The sequence below is a fragment of the Chlorocebus sabaeus genome, chromosome 26 (assembly GCF_047675955.1).
Source record: "Chlorocebus sabaeus isolate Y175 chromosome 26, mChlSab1.0.hap1, whole genome shotgun sequence".
In the NCBI taxonomy this organism is placed as follows: Eukaryota; Metazoa; Chordata; class Mammalia; order Primates; family Cercopithecidae; genus Chlorocebus; species Chlorocebus sabaeus.
The window spans coordinates 20,444,815-20,466,295 of NC_132929.1; the positions used below are offsets into that span (position 1 = coordinate 20,444,815).

At 42.4% G+C, this 21,481-nt stretch overlaps 1 protein-coding gene across 2 annotated transcripts in view; it reads right to left on the reverse strand.

Moving 5' to 3' along the window:
- SPG11 (SPG11 vesicle trafficking associated, spatacsin) overlaps window positions 1–21,481 on the reverse strand; it is a 104,205-nt gene that overhangs the window by 15,850 nt on the left and 66,874 nt on the right. The window contains exons 24-30 of one of the 2 annotated variants that reach the window (XM_038009926.2): window positions 20,224–20,383; window positions 19,531–19,803; window positions 18,706–18,906; window positions 15,525–15,632; window positions 12,133–12,295; window positions 8,157–8,371; window positions 6,658–7,399 (exon numbers count right to left, since the gene is read on the reverse strand). In XM_038009926.2, the coding sequence (XP_037865854.2) occupies window positions 6,658–7,399; window positions 8,157–8,371; window positions 12,133–12,295; window positions 15,525–15,632; window positions 18,706–18,906; window positions 19,531–19,803; window positions 20,224–20,383 (1,862 nt within the window). The remainder of the gene's footprint in view (window positions 1–6,657; window positions 7,400–8,156; window positions 8,372–12,132; window positions 12,296–15,524; window positions 15,633–18,705; window positions 18,907–19,530; window positions 19,804–20,223; window positions 20,384–21,481) is intronic. The other variant, XM_038009927.2, reaches the window with a different exon arrangement.

Consider the following 21,481-nt stretch of genomic DNA (forward strand, 5'->3'; position numbering starts at 1 on the left):
GTGGGAGAGGCTGCAGTGGCAAGAGTCAAGGCTCTCAGAAAGGGGAGCCTTCTTTTTTTTCTTTTTTCTTTTGAGACGGAGTCTTGCTCTGTCGCCCAGGTTGGAGTGCAGTGGTGCGATCTCGGCTCACTACAAGTTCCACCTTCTGGGTTCACGCCATTCTCCTGTCTCAGCCTCCCGAGTAGCTGAGACTACAGGCGCCTACCACCGTGCCCAGCTAATTTTTTTTTGTATTTTTGGTAGAGATGGGGTTTCACTGTGTTGGCCAGGATGGTCTTGATCTGACCTTGTGATCTGCCTGCCTCAGCCTCCCAAAGTGCTGGGATTACAGGCGTGAGCCACCACGCCCAGCCAGTGGAGGCTTCTTTCCTGAGCAGGGGCGCTCTGGTCTCAGGAGGGCAGAGTAGACCCCTGTTGCTTTTGCATCACCCTCCTGTCACCTGGCCCTGGGTGTAGGAATAGTCAGGATAGTGCAAGACAGAGTAGGGGTAACTAAACCTTCAGCTTTTGGCCGAAGAACTGAAAAGATAACCCTCAGGGAACCAGAAATTAGCTGGGAGAGCCCCAGGAAAGCAACCCAATAAATTTTTATGAACTACAGGGCTCACTCCTGGACTACACATGTATGGCTTTGATCCTAACTAGCATAGATCGCCACCAAGGTCATAGATTGCCCATTAGGTGGCATGCACACACAGGACAGATCTGAATACTACCGCAAAGGAAAATGAACTGATACTGAAACCACAACGCACAGGCAGTGGTTTGGAACTTCAGTCTGAACCAGGTCAACTGTCTGCTAAAAAATATCAACATCCTTCACAGGATTTAAATAAGATCCATAGTCTCAAATAGTATATTTGAATAATACACTACTCAAAATGTCCAGATGCAGCCAGTCGTGGCAGGTCACGCCTGTAATCCCAACACTTTGGGGGGCCAAGGCGGGTGGATCACCTGAGGTCAGGAGTTCGAGATCAGCCTGGCCAACATGGCAAAACCCTGTTTCTACTAAAAATACAACAAAATAATCAACCCAAATGTCCATCAGTGACAGACTGGATCAAGAAAATGTGGCACATATACACCATGGAATACTATGCAGCCATAAAAAAGGATGAGTTCGTGTCCTTTGTAGGGACATGGATGCAGCTGGAAACCATCATTCTTAGCAAACTATCACAAGAACAGAAAACCAAACACCGCATGTTCTCACTCATAGGTGGGAACTGAACAATGAGATCACTTGGACTCGGGAAGGGGAACATCACACACCAGGGCCTATCATGGGGAGGGGGGAGGGGGGAGGGATTGCATTGGGAGTTATACCTGATGTAAATGACGAGTTGATGGGTGCTGACGAGTTGATGGGTGCAGCACAGCAACATGGCACAAGTATACATATGTAACAAACCTGCACGTTATGCACATGTACCCTAGAACTTAAAGTATAATAATAATAAAAAATAAATTAAAAAAAAAATACAACAAAATTAGTCAGGTGTGGTGGCACATACCGGTAATTCCAGCTACTCAGGAGGCTGAGACACGAGAATCACTTGAACCTGGGAGGCTGAGGTTGCAGTGAGCTGAGATTGCACCACTGCACTCCAGCCTGGGTGACAGAGCAAGTCTCTGTCTCAAAAAACAAAAACAAGAAAACAAAAAAACTCAAAATGTTCAGATGCAACCCCAAATTACTCAATATAAGAAAAAGCAGGAGGAGGGGCTGGGCACGGTGGCTCATGCCTGTAATCCTAGCACTTTGGGAGGCCGAGGTGGGTGGATCACCTGCAGTCAGGAGTTTGAGAGCAGCCTTGCCAACATGGCGAAACCCTATGTCTACTAAAAAAAAAAAAAAAAAAAAAAAAAAAATTGGCTGGGTGTGGTGGCACACTCCTGTAGTCCCAGCTACTTGGGAGGCTGAGACAGGAGAATCACGTGAACCCAGGAGGTGGAGGTTGCAGTGAGCCAAGGTCACACCACTGTACTCCAGCATGGGCAATAGAGCGAGACTCCATCTAAAAAAAAAAAAAAAAAAAAAGGAAAAAGCAAGAAGATTTCAACTCACATGAGAAAGACAAGATGCTAGCTAGCATTAAAATGATGCAAAAGTTAAAATCATCTGACAAAGAATTTAAAGCAGCTATAATACAAATGTTCCAATAAGCAATTCTGAATGCTCCTGAGACAAACAGAAAAATGCAAAGTCTCAGCAAACAAATAGAAGATATGAAGAACAAAATGAAAATTTTAGAACTGAAAAATGCAGTTATGTGCTGTATAACAATGTTTCTATCAACAACGGACTGCATATACAATGAGGATCCTGTAAGATTATAATGGAGCTGAAAAATTCCTATCACCTAGTGACATCATAGTCATTGTGACATACCACGATTACTTAATTTTTAAATAAATTTAGTGTAGCCTAAATGTACAGCATTTATAAAGTCTACAGTAATGTACAGTAATATCCTAAGTTTTCACATTTACCACTTAGTGACAACCAGAGCAACTTCTAGTCCCGTAAGCTCCATTAACGTTAAGAGCCCTTTACAAATTGTACTATTTAAAAAAAATTTTTTAGGCCGGGTGCAGTGGCTCACACCTGTAATCCCAGCACTTTGGGAGGCAGAGGCGGGCAGATCACAAGGTTAAGAGATCGAGACTACCCTGGCTAACACGGTGAAACTCCGTCTCTACTAAAAATTCAAAAAATTAGCCGGGTGTGGTGGTGGGCGCCTGTAGTCCTGCTACTGGGAAGGCTGAGGCAGGAGAATGGAACCCGGCAGGCAGAGCCTGCAGTGAGCCAAGATCTCGCCACTGCACTCCAGTCTGGGCGACAGACTCAGTCTCAAAAAAAAAAAAAAAAAAAAAAAAAAAAAAATTTTTTAAATGAAAATCTCCAATTGTTTATTTCCTGAAGCTAAAAAATCTTTATATCATATTTTTTACTGTACCTTTTCTATGTTTAGATATGTCTAGATACACAAATACTTACCATTATGTTATAATCAACTACAGTACAGGAGCATGCTGTACTGGCTTGTAGCCCAGGAATGATAGGCTATATACCATTTGGCATAGGTGTGTAGAAGTCTATACCACCTAGGTTTGTGTAAGTATGCTCTAAGATGTTTGCACAGTGATGAAATCACTCAACAATGCATTTCTCAGAATGTATCCTCATTGTTAATACATGGCTGTAACTGAAATTTTAAAATCATAGAAATAAAATTCAATAACAGAAATTATCCAATCTGAACAACAGAGAGAAAAAAAGTTTTAAAAAAACTGAACTGGCCAGGCGTGGAGGCTCACGCCTGTAATCCCAGGAGTTTGGGAGGCCGAAGCAGGCATATCACGAGGTCAAGAAATTGAGGCCACCCTGGCCGACATGGTGAAACCTTATCTGTACTAAAAATACAAAACTTAGCTGGGTGTAGTGACGTGTGCCTATAATCCCACCTACATGGGAGGCTGAAGCAGGAGAATCACTTGAACCTGGGAGGCAGAGGTTGCAGCCAGCCAAGATCGCGCCACTGCACTCCAGCCTGGCAACAGCGAGACTCCGTCTCAAAAACAAACACACAAACAAAAACTGAACAAAACTTCAAGGAATTATGAGATAATAACAAAAATTATATATTCATGTATTTGAAGTTCCAGAAGGAGAGGAGATAGGGTATAGTGCTGAGAAAATAAAAATATTAAAAAAAATTATGGCTGATCACTACCCAAGTTTGGTGAAACACATAAACCTACATATTCAAGAAGCTCAGTAAACCCCAAATATATGAATAAAGCCAAAGAAATACATATCCAGTTACAATATAATCAAACTGCTGAAGACCAACAACAGAAAAAAACACTGACAGCTACCAGAGAAATATGCACTATTTATATAGATGAACAATGATTCAACTGACTGCAGATTTTTCATCAGACACCATGGAGGCCAAAAGGAAGCGAACAACATTTTCAAGTGCTGAAAGAAAACAACTAATTTTCTTATTTATTTTTTGAGACAGGTTCTCACTTTGTTGCCCAGGCTGGAGTGCAGTGGCATGAACACGGTTCATTGCAGCCTTATCCTCCTGGGCTCAAGCGATCCTCGTGCCTTAGCCCCTCAAGTAGCTGGGACTGTAGGCATGCGCCACCACACCTGGCTAATTTTTGTATTTTTTGTAGAGACGGGGTTTTGCCATGTTGCCCAGGCTGGTCCTGAACTCCTGAGCTCAACTGATCTGCCTGCCTTAGCCTCCCAAAGTGCTGGAATTACAGGTGTGAGCCACTGCACCTGGCCTGAAAATAACTAATTTTCTATATCCAGCAAAACATCCTTTAGGAATGAAGGTAAGATAGAGACATTCTCAGATGATGAAAAACTGATTATTTCAAAAAAAAAAAAACAAAAACAAAAAACAAGGCTAGGCGCGGTGGCTCACGCCTGTAACCCCCCCCAGCACTTTGGGAGGCCGAGGTGGGTTTATTAAAATATGTTTTTCGGCTAAGAACAAAAACCTCATTGTTTAATGAGGTCTTTAATGTATGCAGAAATAATAAAAGGCAAGTAGGATGTAAAGGGAGAAGAGTAAAGTGACCTAAATGGTGGTAAGGTTCCTCCTACATTCCAGCTGAGGTGGTAAAATATTGATTCTAAGTATACTGTGGAAAGTTAAGGATGTACATTGTCATCTCTAAAAAAACCAATTAAACTATACAAAGATATAGTCAAAATCATAATCAATTAAAATGGAAGACTAAAAAATGTTCAAATAACCCAAAAAGCAGAAGAAAAAGTTTCCCTTGAAAATCACAAAATGCTAAAACTCACCCGAGATGAGAAAGATAACCTGAATAGTCCTGTAATTATTTAAGAAATTGAATTTGTGGTTTAAAATCTTCCAAAATGGAATCTCTAGTCTCAGATAGTTTTACTGGTAAATTCTACTAAGCATTTAAGGAAGAAATAACACCAGTTCTACACAATGTTTTCCAGAAAATCAAAGAGGAGGGAATACTTTCTAACTCATGAAACCAGCATTACCTTGATACAAAAACCAAACAGTAAAAAAAAAGGCTGGGCATGGTGGCTCACGCCTGTAATCACAGCACTTTGGGAGGCCAAGGTGGGCAGACCACTTGAGGTCAGGAGTTCAAGACCAGCCTGGCCAATATGGTGAAACCCCGTCTCTACTAAAAATACAAAAAGTAGCCAAGCGTGGTGGTACACAACTGTAATCCCAGCTACTTGGGAGGCTGAGGCAGGGGAATCACTTGAACCTGGAAGGCGGAGGTTGCAGTGATCCGAGATTACGCACTACACTCAGGCCTAGGCAAAAGAGTGAGACTCCGTCTCAAAAACAAAAACAGTACCATAAAGAAAATTACAGAATAACATTCCTCACGAACATAAATGTAAAAATCTTTAACAAAACAGCAAATTGATTACAGCAAAAAATCAAAAAGAATAATGCACCAGGCCCAAACTGGATTTATTTAAATGGGGAATTCAAGGCTGGTCCAATATTAAAAAAAATCAACTAATGTAATCTACTATATTAATAGTCTAAAGAAAAAAACCACATGATCAGATTAACAGATGCAGAAATAACATGACTAAATTCAAACTGATTCATGATAAAAATTCTCAGCAAACCAGGAATAGAAGGGAACTTTTTCAACATGATAAAGCCTATCTTCAAAAACCTACAGCTAATACCATACTTAATGATGAAAGATCAAATATTTTCCCTTTAAGGTCAGTAAAAAGGTACGGATGTCCTCTCACCACTCCTATCCAACATAGTACTGAAAGGCCTAGTCAGTGCAATAAAGCAAGAACAAGAAATAAAAGGCATACAGATTGGAAAGGCAGAAATACTGCAGATGACACGAATGTCCATGTAGAAAATCTTGAGCAATCTACAAGAAATCTCCTAGAATAAGCAAGTTTAACAAAGTCATAGAGTATAAAGTTAACATAAAGAACACATTTCTGGCTGGGTGCGGTGGCTCATGCCTGTAATCTTGGCACTTTGGGAGGGTGAGGTGGGCGAATCACCTGAGGTCAGGAGTTTGAAACCAGCCTGGCCAACATGGTGAAACCAGTCTCTACTAAAAACACAAAAATTAGCCAGGATTGGTGATGGGCACCTCTAATCCCAGCTACTTGGGAGGCTAAGGAAGGAGAATCACTTGAACCCGGGAGGCAGAGGTTGCAGTGAGCTGAGACCACACCATTGCACTCCACCCTGGGCGACAAGAGTGAAACACCATCTGAAAAAAACAACAAAAACAAACAAACAAACAAATAAAAAAACCCAAAAAGAAAAACAAAAAAAAATTTCTATATACTATCAATGTAAGACTGGAAACGATTAAATTTACAGATGTATAGAATATATAGAATAAATTTCAGTGAACTAGGTACAAATCAGATAGATTCCCTTTAACTTGAAACATAGTTTAAAAGACATACGTCTTTCTATTTCATTGACTAGTTAATTGGCTAGTTTACAGATTACCTGGAAAAAAGTTGTTGTCCCCTTAACTTGGTATAACTATTCTGCCACAAGGGTCCCTTCCTTCTTGGAGACAGTGCTAACAGTGCCATTTAAGACTCTGGGCCGTCTGATCTCTTTCACTTACTGCTGTGGACTCTCCTTAGGGGAATGTCGGGTTCTTCCTCAAGCAGCTCAGCACTTTGTAGGAGAGCATGGATCTCCGGGTGCAGATCCTCCATACTAGCTTCTCCTGAGGCCAGTGCTCTGCAGTGCAATACCAAGGCGACATCTCGATTATAGAAATGAAAATACCGGCATACTCTACTTGCTTCATGCACACAGTCATCATCCAGTAGGCGCCCAATCAAAAAGTTTAGTGACTCCTGCTCTTTCCAATCCAGTCTATTCTCGCATGTCTCTTTGGATGGAAGGCTGTTAAGTTCTAAGTATTTTGATGTGTTCAGAGCAGCCAACTTGGAGAAGGAAAACTCCCTGGCTAAACTATCAAAGGAAAGTTCACCACTAGTTGAGATCTGTCGAGAAAATTTGGGCTCTGTTTCCTCCTGATTTCTTCCAAGAGTGTGCTGGGTAATGCGGCAGAGCCAGATCTGCTTCTCCAGCTCCTCCAGCTTGTCCAAGGGCACCACGTCCTCCTGGGCAAGCCAGTGCCCTGCCAAGGTGAGCAGCAGATGGCGTTCCTCAATGCTGCTCCATCCAGCTGGGTGCTCACATGCCACATGGGCCTGAGTTGAGAAAAAGGAAGAAGCTGCTTTGCTTGAAATTGAATATTTCTTAAAATTCTCATGGCATTTTTTCCAGAAGTCAATTCTTGCTTGTTTTAGTGACCACTGTTCAATGTGTTTTAGAGTCTGCATTTCCTGTGTTATCTGTGAAATTTAACAAAGCAGATTTTAGCCTTTCTTGGATAAAGAAGTATCATAAATGCTCATGTTCCCTAAGTATATCATACTTGTTTGTTTGTTTGTTTTTTCTTTTGAGACAGGGTCTCGGTCTGTCACCCAGGCTGGTGATCACAGCACATTGCAGCCTCAACCTCCTGGACACAAGAGATCCTCCCACCTCAGCCTCCCAGGGAGCTGGGACCACAGGTGTGTGCCACCATGCCTGGCTAATTTTTAATATTTTGTAGAGACAGGGTCTCCTTATGTTGCCCAGGCTGGTCTTAAACTCCTGGGCTCAAGCAATCCTCCTGCCTTGGCCTCCCAAAGTGCTGGGATTATAGGCATGAGCCACTGCACCTGGCCTTATCATACTTGTTAAAACCAAATCAAATCAGCAAACAGAGATTTGGCTACAGATGACCCTGGATATTTTATCTGGAAAGTTATGGTATGAAAAACAATTCTTGATTGATCTCATGGAATGGGGTTTAAGTAGAAGCCCCCTTATATTTAATTCCATTCAAAGGAAAATAGTTGTAGCACATCCTACAAACTAATGTTGCATTTGCAGTACACATTTCTCAATAATGGGCATTGTAGGCTCATCCATTTCTGAAAGTAATGTGTGTGTCAAAAGTAAAAAAAAGCCTTATCTCCTATAAATTATATATCTCATTTGATTTACTGTTTAATGCTGATTTTAAAAGTTAAGATTTTAAATAACTTAAAAGACCAATGATACCTCTTTAATAACCAAGTTGTCCACAGGTAACTCAGCTAATTCTGCTACCCTCCTGGCCAAAGCGAACTGTCCGTCTGTCTGCAGTCTTTCCACAATAGATTTACATTCATGCTGAAAATTCTCAATGCTGTAGCAGGTAATAATTATATGATTAATGGCTATGGATGTATCCTTCAAAATTTGGCAAAGGACATACAGCTTTTTCACATCTGGACCTGTGGCAAAGAGAAGAGGATATAAACATTTAGTCAATAAAATGCCACTACAGCATTTCAAGGGTAATGCAATATCGGGTGAAAATATACATGTTTAACATAGTAATGTGGTTAAAGGAAAAATAAAAAGCGAGTTTTCTGTTTTTTTGAGATGGAGTCTCACTGTCACCCAGGCTGGAATGCAGTGGTGTGATCTTGGCTCATGGCAACCTCCACCTCCTGGGTTCGAGGGATCCTCCTGCCTTGGCCTCCTGAGTAGTGGGGACTACAGGCGTGCACCACCACATCTGGCTAATTTTTGTACTTTTAGTAGAGATGGGATTTCACCATGTTGTCCAGGCTGCTCTTAACTGTCCTTGGCCAAAAAAAGCTATTTTTCTACTCTGGTTGACTAGCAGAGGAAGCCATAAGGTAGCTCCTGCGTACCAAAGACACCAAAAAAAATGGTCCAGAAAAATTGTTAGTGGTAAAGTCTGACTGTACTTGCTTGTCATATAGTATGAAGTGTTAGAGATTAATGGCTGGGCGCAGTGGCTCATGCCTGTAATCCCAGCACTTTGGGAGGCAGAAGTGGGTGGGATCACTTGAGGTCAGAAAAGACCAGCCTGACCAATACGGTGCAACCCTGTATATACTAAAAATACAAAAATTAACCCACTGTGGTGGCACACGCCTGTAATCCCAGCTACTCGAGAGGCTGAGGCAGGAGAATCACTTTAACCTGGGAGGCAGAGGTTGCAGTGAGCTGAGATGATGCCATTGTACTCCAGCCTGGGCAACAGAGTGAGACTCTGTCTCAAAAAAAAAAAAAAAAAAAAAAAAGGTAGAGATTAGCACATGAACTCAATCTACACATCTGGCTTTATACACAGGGCAGAGGTTGGTGGCCTTCAATGTAGCAGAAACACAGTAACCTTGGGAAGATTTTGGTCATTCAGGCTAGTCTCTCTCTTTCTGGATTTATCTCCTACCGTGATCAAATTTATCTGACTTAGTGGTCATTTGTTCGTTCAATGCAGGAATCATGTGGATCAAGACAGAGAACTTGTAGGACAGTTGAATCTCCAGCTGGCCAGTAGCCTAGGCTCCAATGTGGCACACTGTATTCAGAATGAGCATCACTTGTACCTCTAAAATTTATCTACTTACCCCAGGGAGACCTAATTGAGCTCCTCCTGATATCCCTTGGAAATTATTAGTAACACTAAGAATTCTTGGCCAGGTGCAGTGGCTCACGCTTATAATCCCAGCACTTTGGGAGACCAAGGCAAGAGGGATCGCTTGAGGCCAGGAGTTTAAGACCAGCCTGTGCAACATGGTAAGACCTTTGTCTCTATTAAACAAAAACAAAGAATTCTCTTTGTCTCTATTAAACAAAAACAAAGAATTCTCAACAATTTATGTGGCTGGGTTTGCGCCCTTTCCCAAACAGTCTAAGTAGAATCTATGTATGTCCTACCATAAGAGAGGGGCATGAGAAACATTCCACAGGAGGCTATTTCCAATGCCACCTGCTGGGCAGCAGTCTGATTTAGGTAGTTCTGGGGACAGTGAGACATCCTGCACAATAACCACTAACACAGGCATGTTGAGTTTTGCTGGCATCATATAAAACACAGGTTTTTAAAGAACATATTCCCGGCTGGGCACAGTGGTTCATGCTTGTAATCCCAGCACTTTGGGAGGCTGAGGTGTGAGGAGTGCTTGAGCTCAGGAGCTTGGGACTAGCCTGGGCAACATGGCAAAACCCCATTTCTAACAAAAAATACAAAAATTAGCCAGGTGTGGTGGTGTGTGCCTGTAATCCCAGCTACTCAGGAGGTGGAGGTGGGAGGATCGCTTGAGCCTGGGAGGCAGAGGTTGCAGTGAACTGAGGACGTGCTACTGCACTCCAGCTTGGGTAACAGAGCCAGACTCTGTCTCAAAAAAAAAAAAGAACATATTCCTGTTCTCTAAGCAAATAAATGTTAAATATCCACACATAGTAACAGTTTCTAAAAATCGGAAAAATTATAGAATAAAAGTATTATAGTCATGTTTAACAATGTAGTAGATCCTTATAATTATTCAAAGATAGATTATGGCAAACAACAGGAAATTCATTTTTTTTTTTTTTTTTTTGAGACGGAGTCTCGCTTTGTGGCCCAGGCTGGAGTGCAGTGGCCGGATCTCAGCTCACTGCAAGCTCCGCCTCCTGGGTTTACGCCATTCTCCTGCCTCAGCCTCCCGAGTAGCTGGGACTACAGTTGCCCGCCACCTCGTGCGGTTAGTTTTTTGTATTTTTTTAGTAGAGACGGGGTTTCACCGTGTTAGCCAGGATGGTCTCGATTTCCTGACCTCGTGATCCGCCCGTCTCGGCCTCCCAAAGTGCTGGGATTACAGGCTTGAGCCACCGCGCCCGGCCGAAATTCATTTTTTGAAAAAAATTATAATTACTACAGATCAATGAAAACACCTATATGTTAAAAGGACTTATTTTTGGTCTGCATAGTAACTGATAAGTACCATCTTACATCCATTACATTTCGGAAAAACCCCTTTTTCCTTTTAGTCATCAGATCCACAGCCTGCAACAACTGGCTCTGAGCTCAGGATTCTGTCAGTGTTCTGTGCAAATCTGAGCTCTCCAGTTGAATATCTGTGAGTTTAAATGTGAGAAAATAACCCTAGTAGCCAAACTGTTAGAATATAGTATAAAAGAACAAAATATCATTCAGTAAAAACTTGAAATTATCAAACAAGTGGAAAAGATAATAAAGCAATATTTGTTTGATTCAATCAGCAACAAGTTTAGAGACTGCCAATGTCTCAAGGAATCTTAAAAAAAAAAAAAAAAAAAAAGCACAATTTGTCTCTGAAACTTTAAAAATGAATTGTGCACTTCTGAAGTAGGGTTTATGACCCTGAGCAATGCTAATGCTACTTGCCATAGAGAAGATAGTGACAGGGTGTGGGAGTTCAGTCAGGGTGGTGGGAAAAATTGTAGAGGAAAATTATAATAGATAGTTATAGAAAATATTATATAAGGATAATTATATATTAATATAAGAAAAATTATATAATAGTTATAGGAAATAAATAAACACAAACCTTCTTGGAAGGCCAGGCAGTCTGCACAGCTTCAGTGACAGATATGGCTGAAGGCAGCCTTTTTACCTTTAGTTGATAGCAAAAAAGCTAATAACAAGGGAATGTGGGGAAGTTTATCTAAATAGCTTGTTTACTCATGTGGTCCTAACACCAACCATTGATCAACCGCAGATGCATAATTGCTCTCTACTATCAGCAATGTTAATTACCATCTAATGGTGTTTACTTGAAACCTTTGCCATTTAATCTGTACTAAATAAATGCGAACTTTGCCAGCTTATGAGGCAATGCTCCAGACTCAGAGCAGAGCCCCTTAGCCGGACTGACAGGCCAAGTATCGCAGTCAGTGTACATCTTGATCCATCACTAGGTCAGGGTCTGTGGGTTGGACCCCCGCAACAGGGTAATGTAGAAGCCAGCCAGGAAGAAATGTGGCTATTTGGTAACTGCTTAGAATGAGATGATTGGATATTATTTATGTTTTATGCTGTTGTATTATTTCTTGAATATTTTAACCACAATTTAAAGTTCTCTGTAACTTCTTTACCCCCAGTTGCACACTGTAAGTTAATGTTACATGCATTTTAATTTCCTAACTACCCCTCTAAAGTATTTTCAAGATTAAGGAAGCTAACTTCTTAATAGCAACTTAACTGTAAGGATTGTCTTACCATCAGAGAAGAGATGCTCTCTTTCAACAAAGAGCTGTAAAAGCTTCTCCAGCTCATATGGGGTCTTACATTGCTGTAGCATAAGCTTCAAAAGGAAACACACCTGATCCTCCAGCCACATAGCAGGGATGACAGGGTGGACCTTTGTGGCTGCTGTGTTAAGCTATAAAAGAAAAAGAGAGGCTTAGGGAAAGGAGTTTCATGAGAATAGCAAATCAAAACCTCCAAATTTGGGAACCTCTAAGGAAGCTAAAATTCCCTCAAAAGCTATTGCCTGTCATAAAGTGGGGGTGCTTACTCAGTTCCTTTCCAAATGGCAGGAACTGGTAATGGGGCTCAGAGGACTGGCAAAAACAAGCCCTCCTCAGCAGCTTTGCACATTGTCTCTTTGTGGAAAGTTCTGGTATAGAGCTGCATGTGTGAAAAAGATGGGCAAGAATCCTAAAGACTGAATGCTAACTACAGAGTTAATGTAAAATATTCCCACTTAGTGACTGTCAACTTAATAGCCCTCTGAGTTGCTGTGAAATTAATCAGGCGTCTCACTTAGCAGCCTCTTTATTTTTATTTTATTTTATTTTTTTGAGACAGAGTCTTGCTCTGCTGCCTAGGCTGGAGTATAGTGGTGCAATCTTGGCTCACTGTAACCTCTGCCTCCTGGGTTCAAGTGATTCTCCTGCCTCAGCCTCCTGAGTAGCTGGGATTACAGGTGCACACCACCACACCTGGCTGATTTTTTTGTATTTTTAATAGAGACAGGGTTTCACCATGTTGGTCAGGCTGGTCTCGAACTCCTGACCTGATGATCTGCCTGTCTTGGCCTCCCAAAGTGCTGGGATTACAGGCATGAGCCACCATGCCTGGCCTAGCAGCTTCTTTAAAGAGGGATGTAGGCCTGCCCTTGAATCCAGAGGATTTTAAATTCACATTATAAAAACCGCTCAGAAAGACTTGCCTAACATTACTTCGCTAGTTCTACCATTTTGCTTATAGTTTATTCTTGTTGGAGAATGGTCTCAGTTAAGAAGCTTGGATTTACATCATTTCAACTGAATGCTAAAAATATTAATAGGAAGATGAATTCAAGTGGCAGGCTGCATTTCTACAAGTAGGTGTGGCAAAAAATATCTTCTAGGACGCTGCAGGAAAAGGCTGATTTCAGAGGAGTGGTGCTTTCTTACCTGCTGTGGCTGCTGCTGTTGTTTTTCTTTCCTTTGTGTTGGTAAAGAACAGGGTCTCACTATGTTGCCCAGGCTGGTCAAACTCCTGGCCTCAAGCCATTCTCCCGCCTCTGCCTCCCTAAGTGCTGGGATTACAGGTATGATGACTGTGCTTGACAGATGCTTCTTTTGTGACTTCATTCCTGATTTTTACTTTGGCTCTTGCTTCGTATTATTTTTGGAAGACTAATATTTAGTTCTCAGTCATTACAGTTTTGTAGTTCACTCTAGACTTCATACAACATAACCCCCAAAAATACTGGGCATTTTGGTGGAATAGAAACTTAACTGCTGGGTTTCAAAAAATGTATATATTAATAGGCACCAAAAGCTTATAATTCAGTACCTCTGTGCCTAGTGCTGAGTTAGGCCCTAGTCTTGGCTGAATACTTTCTGTATACTTCTGAACATACTATAAAAGTCATTCTGAAGGTAAGTTTAATATGCAGGGCTTTTTGGCTGTGATGTAAGTTTTAGAAGACAATATTCCCTTCAATGGAATTCTCAAGACTGCCAAGATCTTAAATTAAGGAATGGTTTATAAAATCATATGTCACATTAGTGCTATCTTCTTACCCCTACCTGGAATGAATTTCCTTCTCTACTCTCTCTCCTATGCCCTATGTGGTCCTCCCTGTACATTTCTCATCCTCCTCTCTTAAATTCCAATAGGATTTACCTACTGGTAAGTACAAAGATCATTTTGCTTTTGCAGCATCTCCCTTAATGCAAAGTGTTTAAGGGAATTATTATGAGAAAGAACACTGGTAGTCAGCTCACTAAATTGCTACTATTCCTGCTTAGACACTGTTCCTGAATGTTTTCTATAACCATTCTAACTGGATTTTGATGTTTAGAAGAACAAAAGTTCTATTCTTTTTTAAAAAATATTTCTCTTCTTGATTCTTTATCCTCCTGAGCGTCCTTGTTAAAATTAGCTGGGATTAGGGCATTAGTCCTTAGTCTTTAATTACTTGTATACTTAACTCTGTGGTTCTAAGAAAAGGAACTAATGTCAGCAGATGATGGAACTAGTTAAGCTGGTCAGGCAAGAAGAAGAAGATACCTGGGAGGTATCCAACGAGTCATAGGAAGAAACACACTAAGGAAATTAATGTGCCTATTTTCTGTGGTTTCAGAATCCTAGGCATATTCAAATAACTGATTTGGTATTTTCAAATATGTAACTTTCAAATCTTTATTACAGTGAAGACCAATGTGGCCGGACAAGGTGGTTCATGTCTGTAATCCCAACACTTTGAGAGGCCAAGGCGGGAGGACTGCTTTAGGCAAGGAGTTCCAAACCAGCCTGGGCAACAAAGCAAGACTTCTTCCCTATAAAAACAATATTAAAAATGATTGGGTGCAGTGGCTCACGCCTGTAATCCCAGCACTTCAGGAGGCTGAGGCAGGTGGATTACTTGAGGTCAGGAGTTCGAGACCAGCCTGACCAACATGGTGAAACCCCATCTCTACTAAAAACAAAAAATATCAGCTGGGTGTGGTGGTGGACACCTGTAATCCCAGCTACTCGGGAGGCTGAGGCAGGAGAATCGCTTGAACCTGGCAGGCGGAAGTTATAGTGAGCCGAGATCATGCCACCGCACTCCAGCCTGGGTGACAGAGCCAGACAGTGTCTCAAAAAAGAAAAAAAAAAAAAAAGATTAAAAATTAGCCATGCTACTTGGGAGGCTGAGGTAGGAGGATCCCTTGAGCCTAGGAGTTCGAGGCTGCAGTGAGCTGTGATCATAGTTGTGTGCCTGAGTAACTGAGTGAGACCAAGTCTTTTTTTTTTTTTTTGAGATGGAGTCTCGCTGTGTCGCCCGGGCGGGAGTGCAGTGGCCGGATCTCGGCTCACTGCAAGCTCCGCCTCCCGGGTTCACGCCATTCTCCTGCCTCAGCCTCCCGAGTAGCTGGGACTACAGGCGCCCGCCACCTCGCCCGGCTATTTTTTTGTATTTTTTAGTAGAGACGGGTTTTCACCGTGTTAGCCAGGATGGTCTCGATCTCCTGACCTCGTGATCCGCCCGTCTCGGCCTCCCAAAGTGCTGGGATTACAGGCTTGAGCCACCGCGCCCGGCCGAGACCAAGTCTTTAAACAAAAACAAAAAAAGGCCATGCATGCCAACCAAGTTCAGATCAGTAAGAAAGAGCACCATAATTCCAACTTACTATTTCAAGGCTCTCCTGAAACTCCAGAAGTTTAGCTTCAGCTTCTTTATAATTCTTGAAGAACATACACAGTTCATACATCTCCATCACCAATAGTAATGGGGAATCCTTTGACAAAGAGTTTGAAAAAAATTACAAAATTTTGAATTCAATATTTTTTCAATGAATAATGCCAAATAAAAGAATGTTAAATATGCTATTAATAAGGCAGGGCATGGTGGCTCATGCCTGTAGTGCCAGCACTTTGGGAGGCTGAGGCAGTGGGATCGCCTGGGGCCAGGAGTTCGAGACCACTTTGGCCAACATGATGAAACCCCATCTCTACTTAAAATATAAAAAAGCAGCCAGGCATGGTGATGCATGCCTGCAATCCCAGCTACTCCAGAGGCTGAGGCATGAGAATCACTTGAACCTAGGAGGTGGAGGTTGCAATGAGCCAAGACTGTGCCCCTGCATTCCATCCTGGGCGACAGAGTGAGACTCTGTCTCAATAAATAATAAAATAAATAAATAAATAAATAAATTAGCCAAGTGTGGTGGCATGTGCCTATAGTCCCAGCTACAAGTGAGGGAGGATCACTTGAGACCTGGAGGTCGAAGCTGTAGCTATGATCACATCACCGCACTCCAGCCTGGGCAACAGAGCAAGACTCTGCCTCAAAAAAAAAAAAAGGCTATTAGCAATAGCTTCACAGATTAAATCACGTACGTTAAAAAGAAAGTTAAATATATTTTCCTTTTGGAAAAATGATACTCAGGCCAGTTACACCTACTCAACAATCCATTCTGTCTATTCTTTTTGAGACGGAGTTTCATTCTTGTTACCCAGGCTGGAGTGCAATAGCGCGATCTCAGCTCACCGCAACCTCCACCTCCCAGGTTCAAGCCATGCCTCAGCCTCTGGAGTAGCTGGGATTACAGGCATGTGCCGCCACGCCCAGCTAATTTTGTATTTTTAGTAGAGATGGGGTTTCTCCATGTTGGTCAGGCTGGTCTCGAACTCTGGACCTCAGGTGATCCACCCGCCTCTGCCTCCCAAAATGCTGGGATTACAGGCGTGAGCCACTGCGCCTGGCATTCTCTGTCTATTCTATACTTGGCCCACTGCACACGGGCAGGAAGCATTCCACCAGATGGTGCTATGACACCTTTATTATTTTTTTAATTTATTATTTTTTTGAGACACAGCCTCATTCACTACAGCCTTGACCTCAGGTGATCCTCCCACCTCAGCTTCTAGAGTAGGTGGGACTAGAGGTGCGTGCCACCATGCCAGGCTAATTTTTGTATTTTTTGTAGAGATGGGGTTTGCCGTGTTGCCCAGGCTGATCTTGAACTCTTGGACTCAACTGATCCCTCCACCTAGGCCTCCCAAAGTGCTGACATTACAGGTGTGCGCCAGCATACTCAGGCATAACATTTTAAACACACATACCTGGATAATCAGCTCTACTGACCCACCTCACCTATTGTTGCCTGTGGCACTGATTCATACATTTTATTGTTGTCAGTGGGAGTCGCTCAGTCAGATAATAGGAGTTCTGAATTAGAAAGTATAGCTCTGAACTGTAAATACACCACTTACTAAAGTATTTTGAGACCTTGGGTAGGTTACTTAAGTTTTGTGAGCCTTGATTTATTAGTCTGTAAAATGAGGGCAACATCACTTCATAATATCTTTTTTTTTTTTTTGAGACATGGTCTTGCTCTGTCACCCAGGCTGGAGTGCAGTGGCGTGATCTTGACTCACTGCAACTTCCACCTCGTGGGTTCAAGTGATTCTCGTGCCTTGGCCTCCCAAGTAGCTGGGTTTACAGGTGCATCCCACTACGCTCGTTTTTTTTTTTTTTTTTTTTTTTTTTGGTATTTTTAGTAGAGACGGGGTTTTGCCATGTTGGCCAGGCTGGTCTCAAATTTCTGGCCTCAAATGATCTGCCTGCCTTGGCCTCCCAAAGTGCTGGGATTACAGGTGTGAGCCACCATGTCTGGTCCATAATATCTAATATTATTTTCACATAGGATTATTGTGAAAACTCACTAAAATAATGTATAAAAAGCACCCTGAGGCTGGGCACAGTGGCACATACCTGTAATCCCAGCACTGTGGGAGGCCGAGGTGGGTGGATCACAAGGTCAGGCGATTGAGAACAGCCTGGCCAACATGGTGAAACCCCATCTCTACTAAAAATATAAAAAATTAGCTGGGCATGGTGGCACGTGCCTGTATTCCCAGCTACTTGGGAGGCTGAGGCAGGAGAACTGCTTGAACCTGGGAGGCAGAGGTTGCAGTGAGCCGAGATCATGCCACTGCACTCTAGCCTGGGCAACAGAGTGAGACTCTGTCTCAAAAAAAAAAAAAAAAAAAAAAAACACCACCACACCCTGGGTCAGGTGTGGTGACTGATGCTTGTAATCCCAGTGCTTTGGGAAGATGAGGTAGGAGGATCGCTTGAGTCCAGGAGTTCGAGACCAGCCTGGTCAACATGGTGAAACTCCGTCTCTACTAAAAATACAAAAGAAAAAAACAAAAACAAACAAACAAACAAAAAACCCAGGCATGGTGGCGTGTGCCTGTGGTCCTACCCACCTGGGAGGCTGAGTTGGGAAGATCAACTAAGCCTTGGAGGTTGAGGCTGGAGTGAGCCTTATCATGACAATGAACTACAACCTGGGTGACAGAGTAGGACCCTGTCTCAAAAAATAAAATAAAGTAAAATAAAATAAAAAATACCACTTTGCTAAGGTAATTTTTTTTTTTAAGATGGAGTCTTGCTCTGTCACCTAGGTTGGAGTGCAGTGGCACGATCTCAGCTCACTGCAACCTCTACCTCCCAGGTTCAAGCAATTATCCTCCCTCAGCCTTCCGAGTAGTTGGGATTACAGGCCCATGCCACCATGCCTGGCTAAGTTTTGTATTTTTAGTAGAGACAGAGTTTCACCATGTTGGACAGGCTGGTCTCAAACTCCTGACCTCAGGTGATCCGCCCACCTCAGCCTCCCAAAGTGCTGAGATTACAGGCATGAGCCACCGTGCCCTGCCAGTAAATGGTACTTCTAATATCATCATCATCATCTGCTGTTGGCTAAAAAAAATGCAAGGATGGAAATAAGAAAAAACCAAGAGGGGATATGCTGAAGTAACCCCGTAAGCTCTGGAAAGAAGTGAAGCAATGATCACTACCTTAAAGAAAAGCTGGAAACCTCTGATGAGAGTTTTGCTCTTCTGTCTTGTTAATAATGTTCTCCAGATGACTGAAAGATCCTCAAGGTTCCAGGTATGGTCCTCTATCAAGTCCTGAATGCGTCCCATGGCTTCAGTTGCAACACTGTCCTCCACAGAAGTGATGATCCAAACACAGAGACAAGAAATGGCACTGGCACCCTGCCATGGGATAAATAAAATAACAACTGGGCCTGGATTACCTGGCAAATGTTCAAATGCTACAGATGGGTATTTCCTGTTTAGAATAAGTCACCCAACTTAATTAGTTAAAATGGCTTGAAAAGCCTTCAAACATGAAACAATTTTAATGAGCAACCAAGGGACCGTTCTAAACTGTCCTGCAGAGTGTTGCACGTCAAAAGACCAAGAAGCAGACAGAAGGGGGAATATGTGAAAGTCAGGGAAGTACGAATTGTAAGAGAGTAGGATTGCCCTCCACTGATCTGCTAATTAAAGGACTGTCTGGAATGTCCCTTTTCCCTGCTAAAGGCGGCACCAAAGAAACACTGGTGGTCAGTCCACCAAAGCATCTTTCTCTGTGACTGCCAACCAGGAGCCAAGGCTCTGACCACTTGAGTTCACTGAATGTTAAGGCACAAGCAAGTACACTAAATGGCCCAGAGCCTAAGCTAGAGAAGCACAAAAAGTTGCAGTGAACTTGGAAACACATGCTGGAACCTCACTGTCATCATCATCCCACTTCTGATTATCAGCCTTTCCTGTCCCTCATCACTTATTCTATTGTTCTCTGGGTATTTAATTTAGGCTTCTCATGATCCTCACCTGGAGACATGAGGCCAGAACACTGAGGATAGGGGCCTGTTGTTTCACTGCTTCAACCAGAAGCCAGTGCCAGGAGTCTGGCTCCTCTGAGCATTGGAGTAGAATTTCAAATAAATTGGTCATCACTTCTTTGCTTCCCTGAAGTTCCTGGGAGGACTTATTGCAGACTTGATTGATGTCCATTTTGGAGGTGGGCACTAAGGGCAAGTTCTCAAAAGCCAGCCTTAAGTGGTCCTCAATGACTGGGCTGAAGTACTGGATAAGGGATTTCACCTAGAAGGCATATCAGATGATTAAACAGAAACCCAACTTTCAGTTTCAACTGGAGCTGAAAATGTTAGAGAAAAGTATAGACAAAATTATGCTTTCTCACCCTGAACTAAGTCAGAGTGACTACTATATAATTTTACAAAGTTGTATGGTGCTTTTGAGTGAATTTCCATATTCAATCTGAAGTCACAAAAGGTTTTCAGCTCTTCAGTACTAATGACTAGTGCCTTGTCTGATGCCAACCCACTGAAATCTTAGGAAAAATAATAGTATCACATGAAACAAAAGCCCATGGATCCAGTACATATCCCGGGTGTCAAGAAAAAAAAAAAAAAGGCCTATGTCTACACAGTAGAAAGAATGCTATCTTCTGAGAAATGTTCCTATTTCCTTTTGAGTGACTGCTAACAATTAGTGGCTTACCTCTGCTGGGTGGTAGTTGTGGAGTTGGCTGTGAATAATGAACTGCAGCCAATCATTTGCTTTGGCACATTCTCTAAGGTAAGATATGCTTAGTTTCATATCATGTAGCCTGCAGAACTGTACCACTAATGCCCACTGGCTGCTAGATTCACTGGATAACCTATAATTAGAATTAGAGGTGGGGGTGGTCAAGAAAAAACAAAAAACTCATTAAAATATAGCTTTAGTTTGAACTGGAAAATGAGTAAAAATGATATAAATTAAAACACAGTATATTCTCCAATAAATACTAAATATTTATGAGGCTACTTTCAAAAGTAGATTCTTTTTTCATTCTTTTTTTTTTTGAGACAGAGTTTCGCTCTTGTTGCCTAGGCTGGAGTGCAATGGTGCGATCTTAGCTCACTGCAACCTCTGCCTGCTGGGTTCTAGCAGTTCTCCTGTCTCAGCCTCCCGAGTAGCTGGGATTACAGGCAGGCACCACCACGCCCGGCTAATTTTGTATTTTTAGTAGAGATGGGGTTTCTCCATGTTGGTCAGGCTGGTCTTGAACTCCCAACGTCAGGTGATCCGCCCGCCTCGGATTCCTAAAGTGCTGGGATTACAGGTGTGAACCACTGTGCCTGACCGAAAAAAGTAGATTCTTTCACCCATAAGGCAGAATAGCTAGCTTATCATACTGGCACAATTCATTCCTTCCCCAAGTCATCAATCAAATACCTATTTATACTGGCTATGTAGCATCCTTAGGAGAACTGAGGAAGCTGTCAGTCAAGAAACTTTCTGAGCACTTAATTATCTTGCTCTATTCACTTTAGAGTACTCAGAGGCCTGGTGGGTACCTGGGCCTCCTCACCAGAGGGAGGGTACACGTTTCTGCTGCAAGCAGGATTCTGCCAAGAACAGAATCAGTGATAGGATATACAGAAAAAGGGTGCATTCTCAGGGTCTGGAGTGGTTAGGTCAGCCTCAGCAGGGCAGCATAGAGAAAAACAGGCATGAAGTGTAAGGACATGCTTTTATGTACAGTCACTTCAGCTTCCATTATCAACTGACATAATACAAAGAAAAAATTAAGGACATTACTTAAAGTCAAATTTTAGAAGACCCATCCCACATCATCCTCTTCTTCTCCTTCATTTTTTTCCAATCCTCCAAGACGTCTGAACCCACATCTTTTGGCATTTCAACATGTACCATTTAAAAGACTTCTCTGACTAGCAGGGCAGTGGAAGAGACAAAGCTGCTCTCCGTCTCT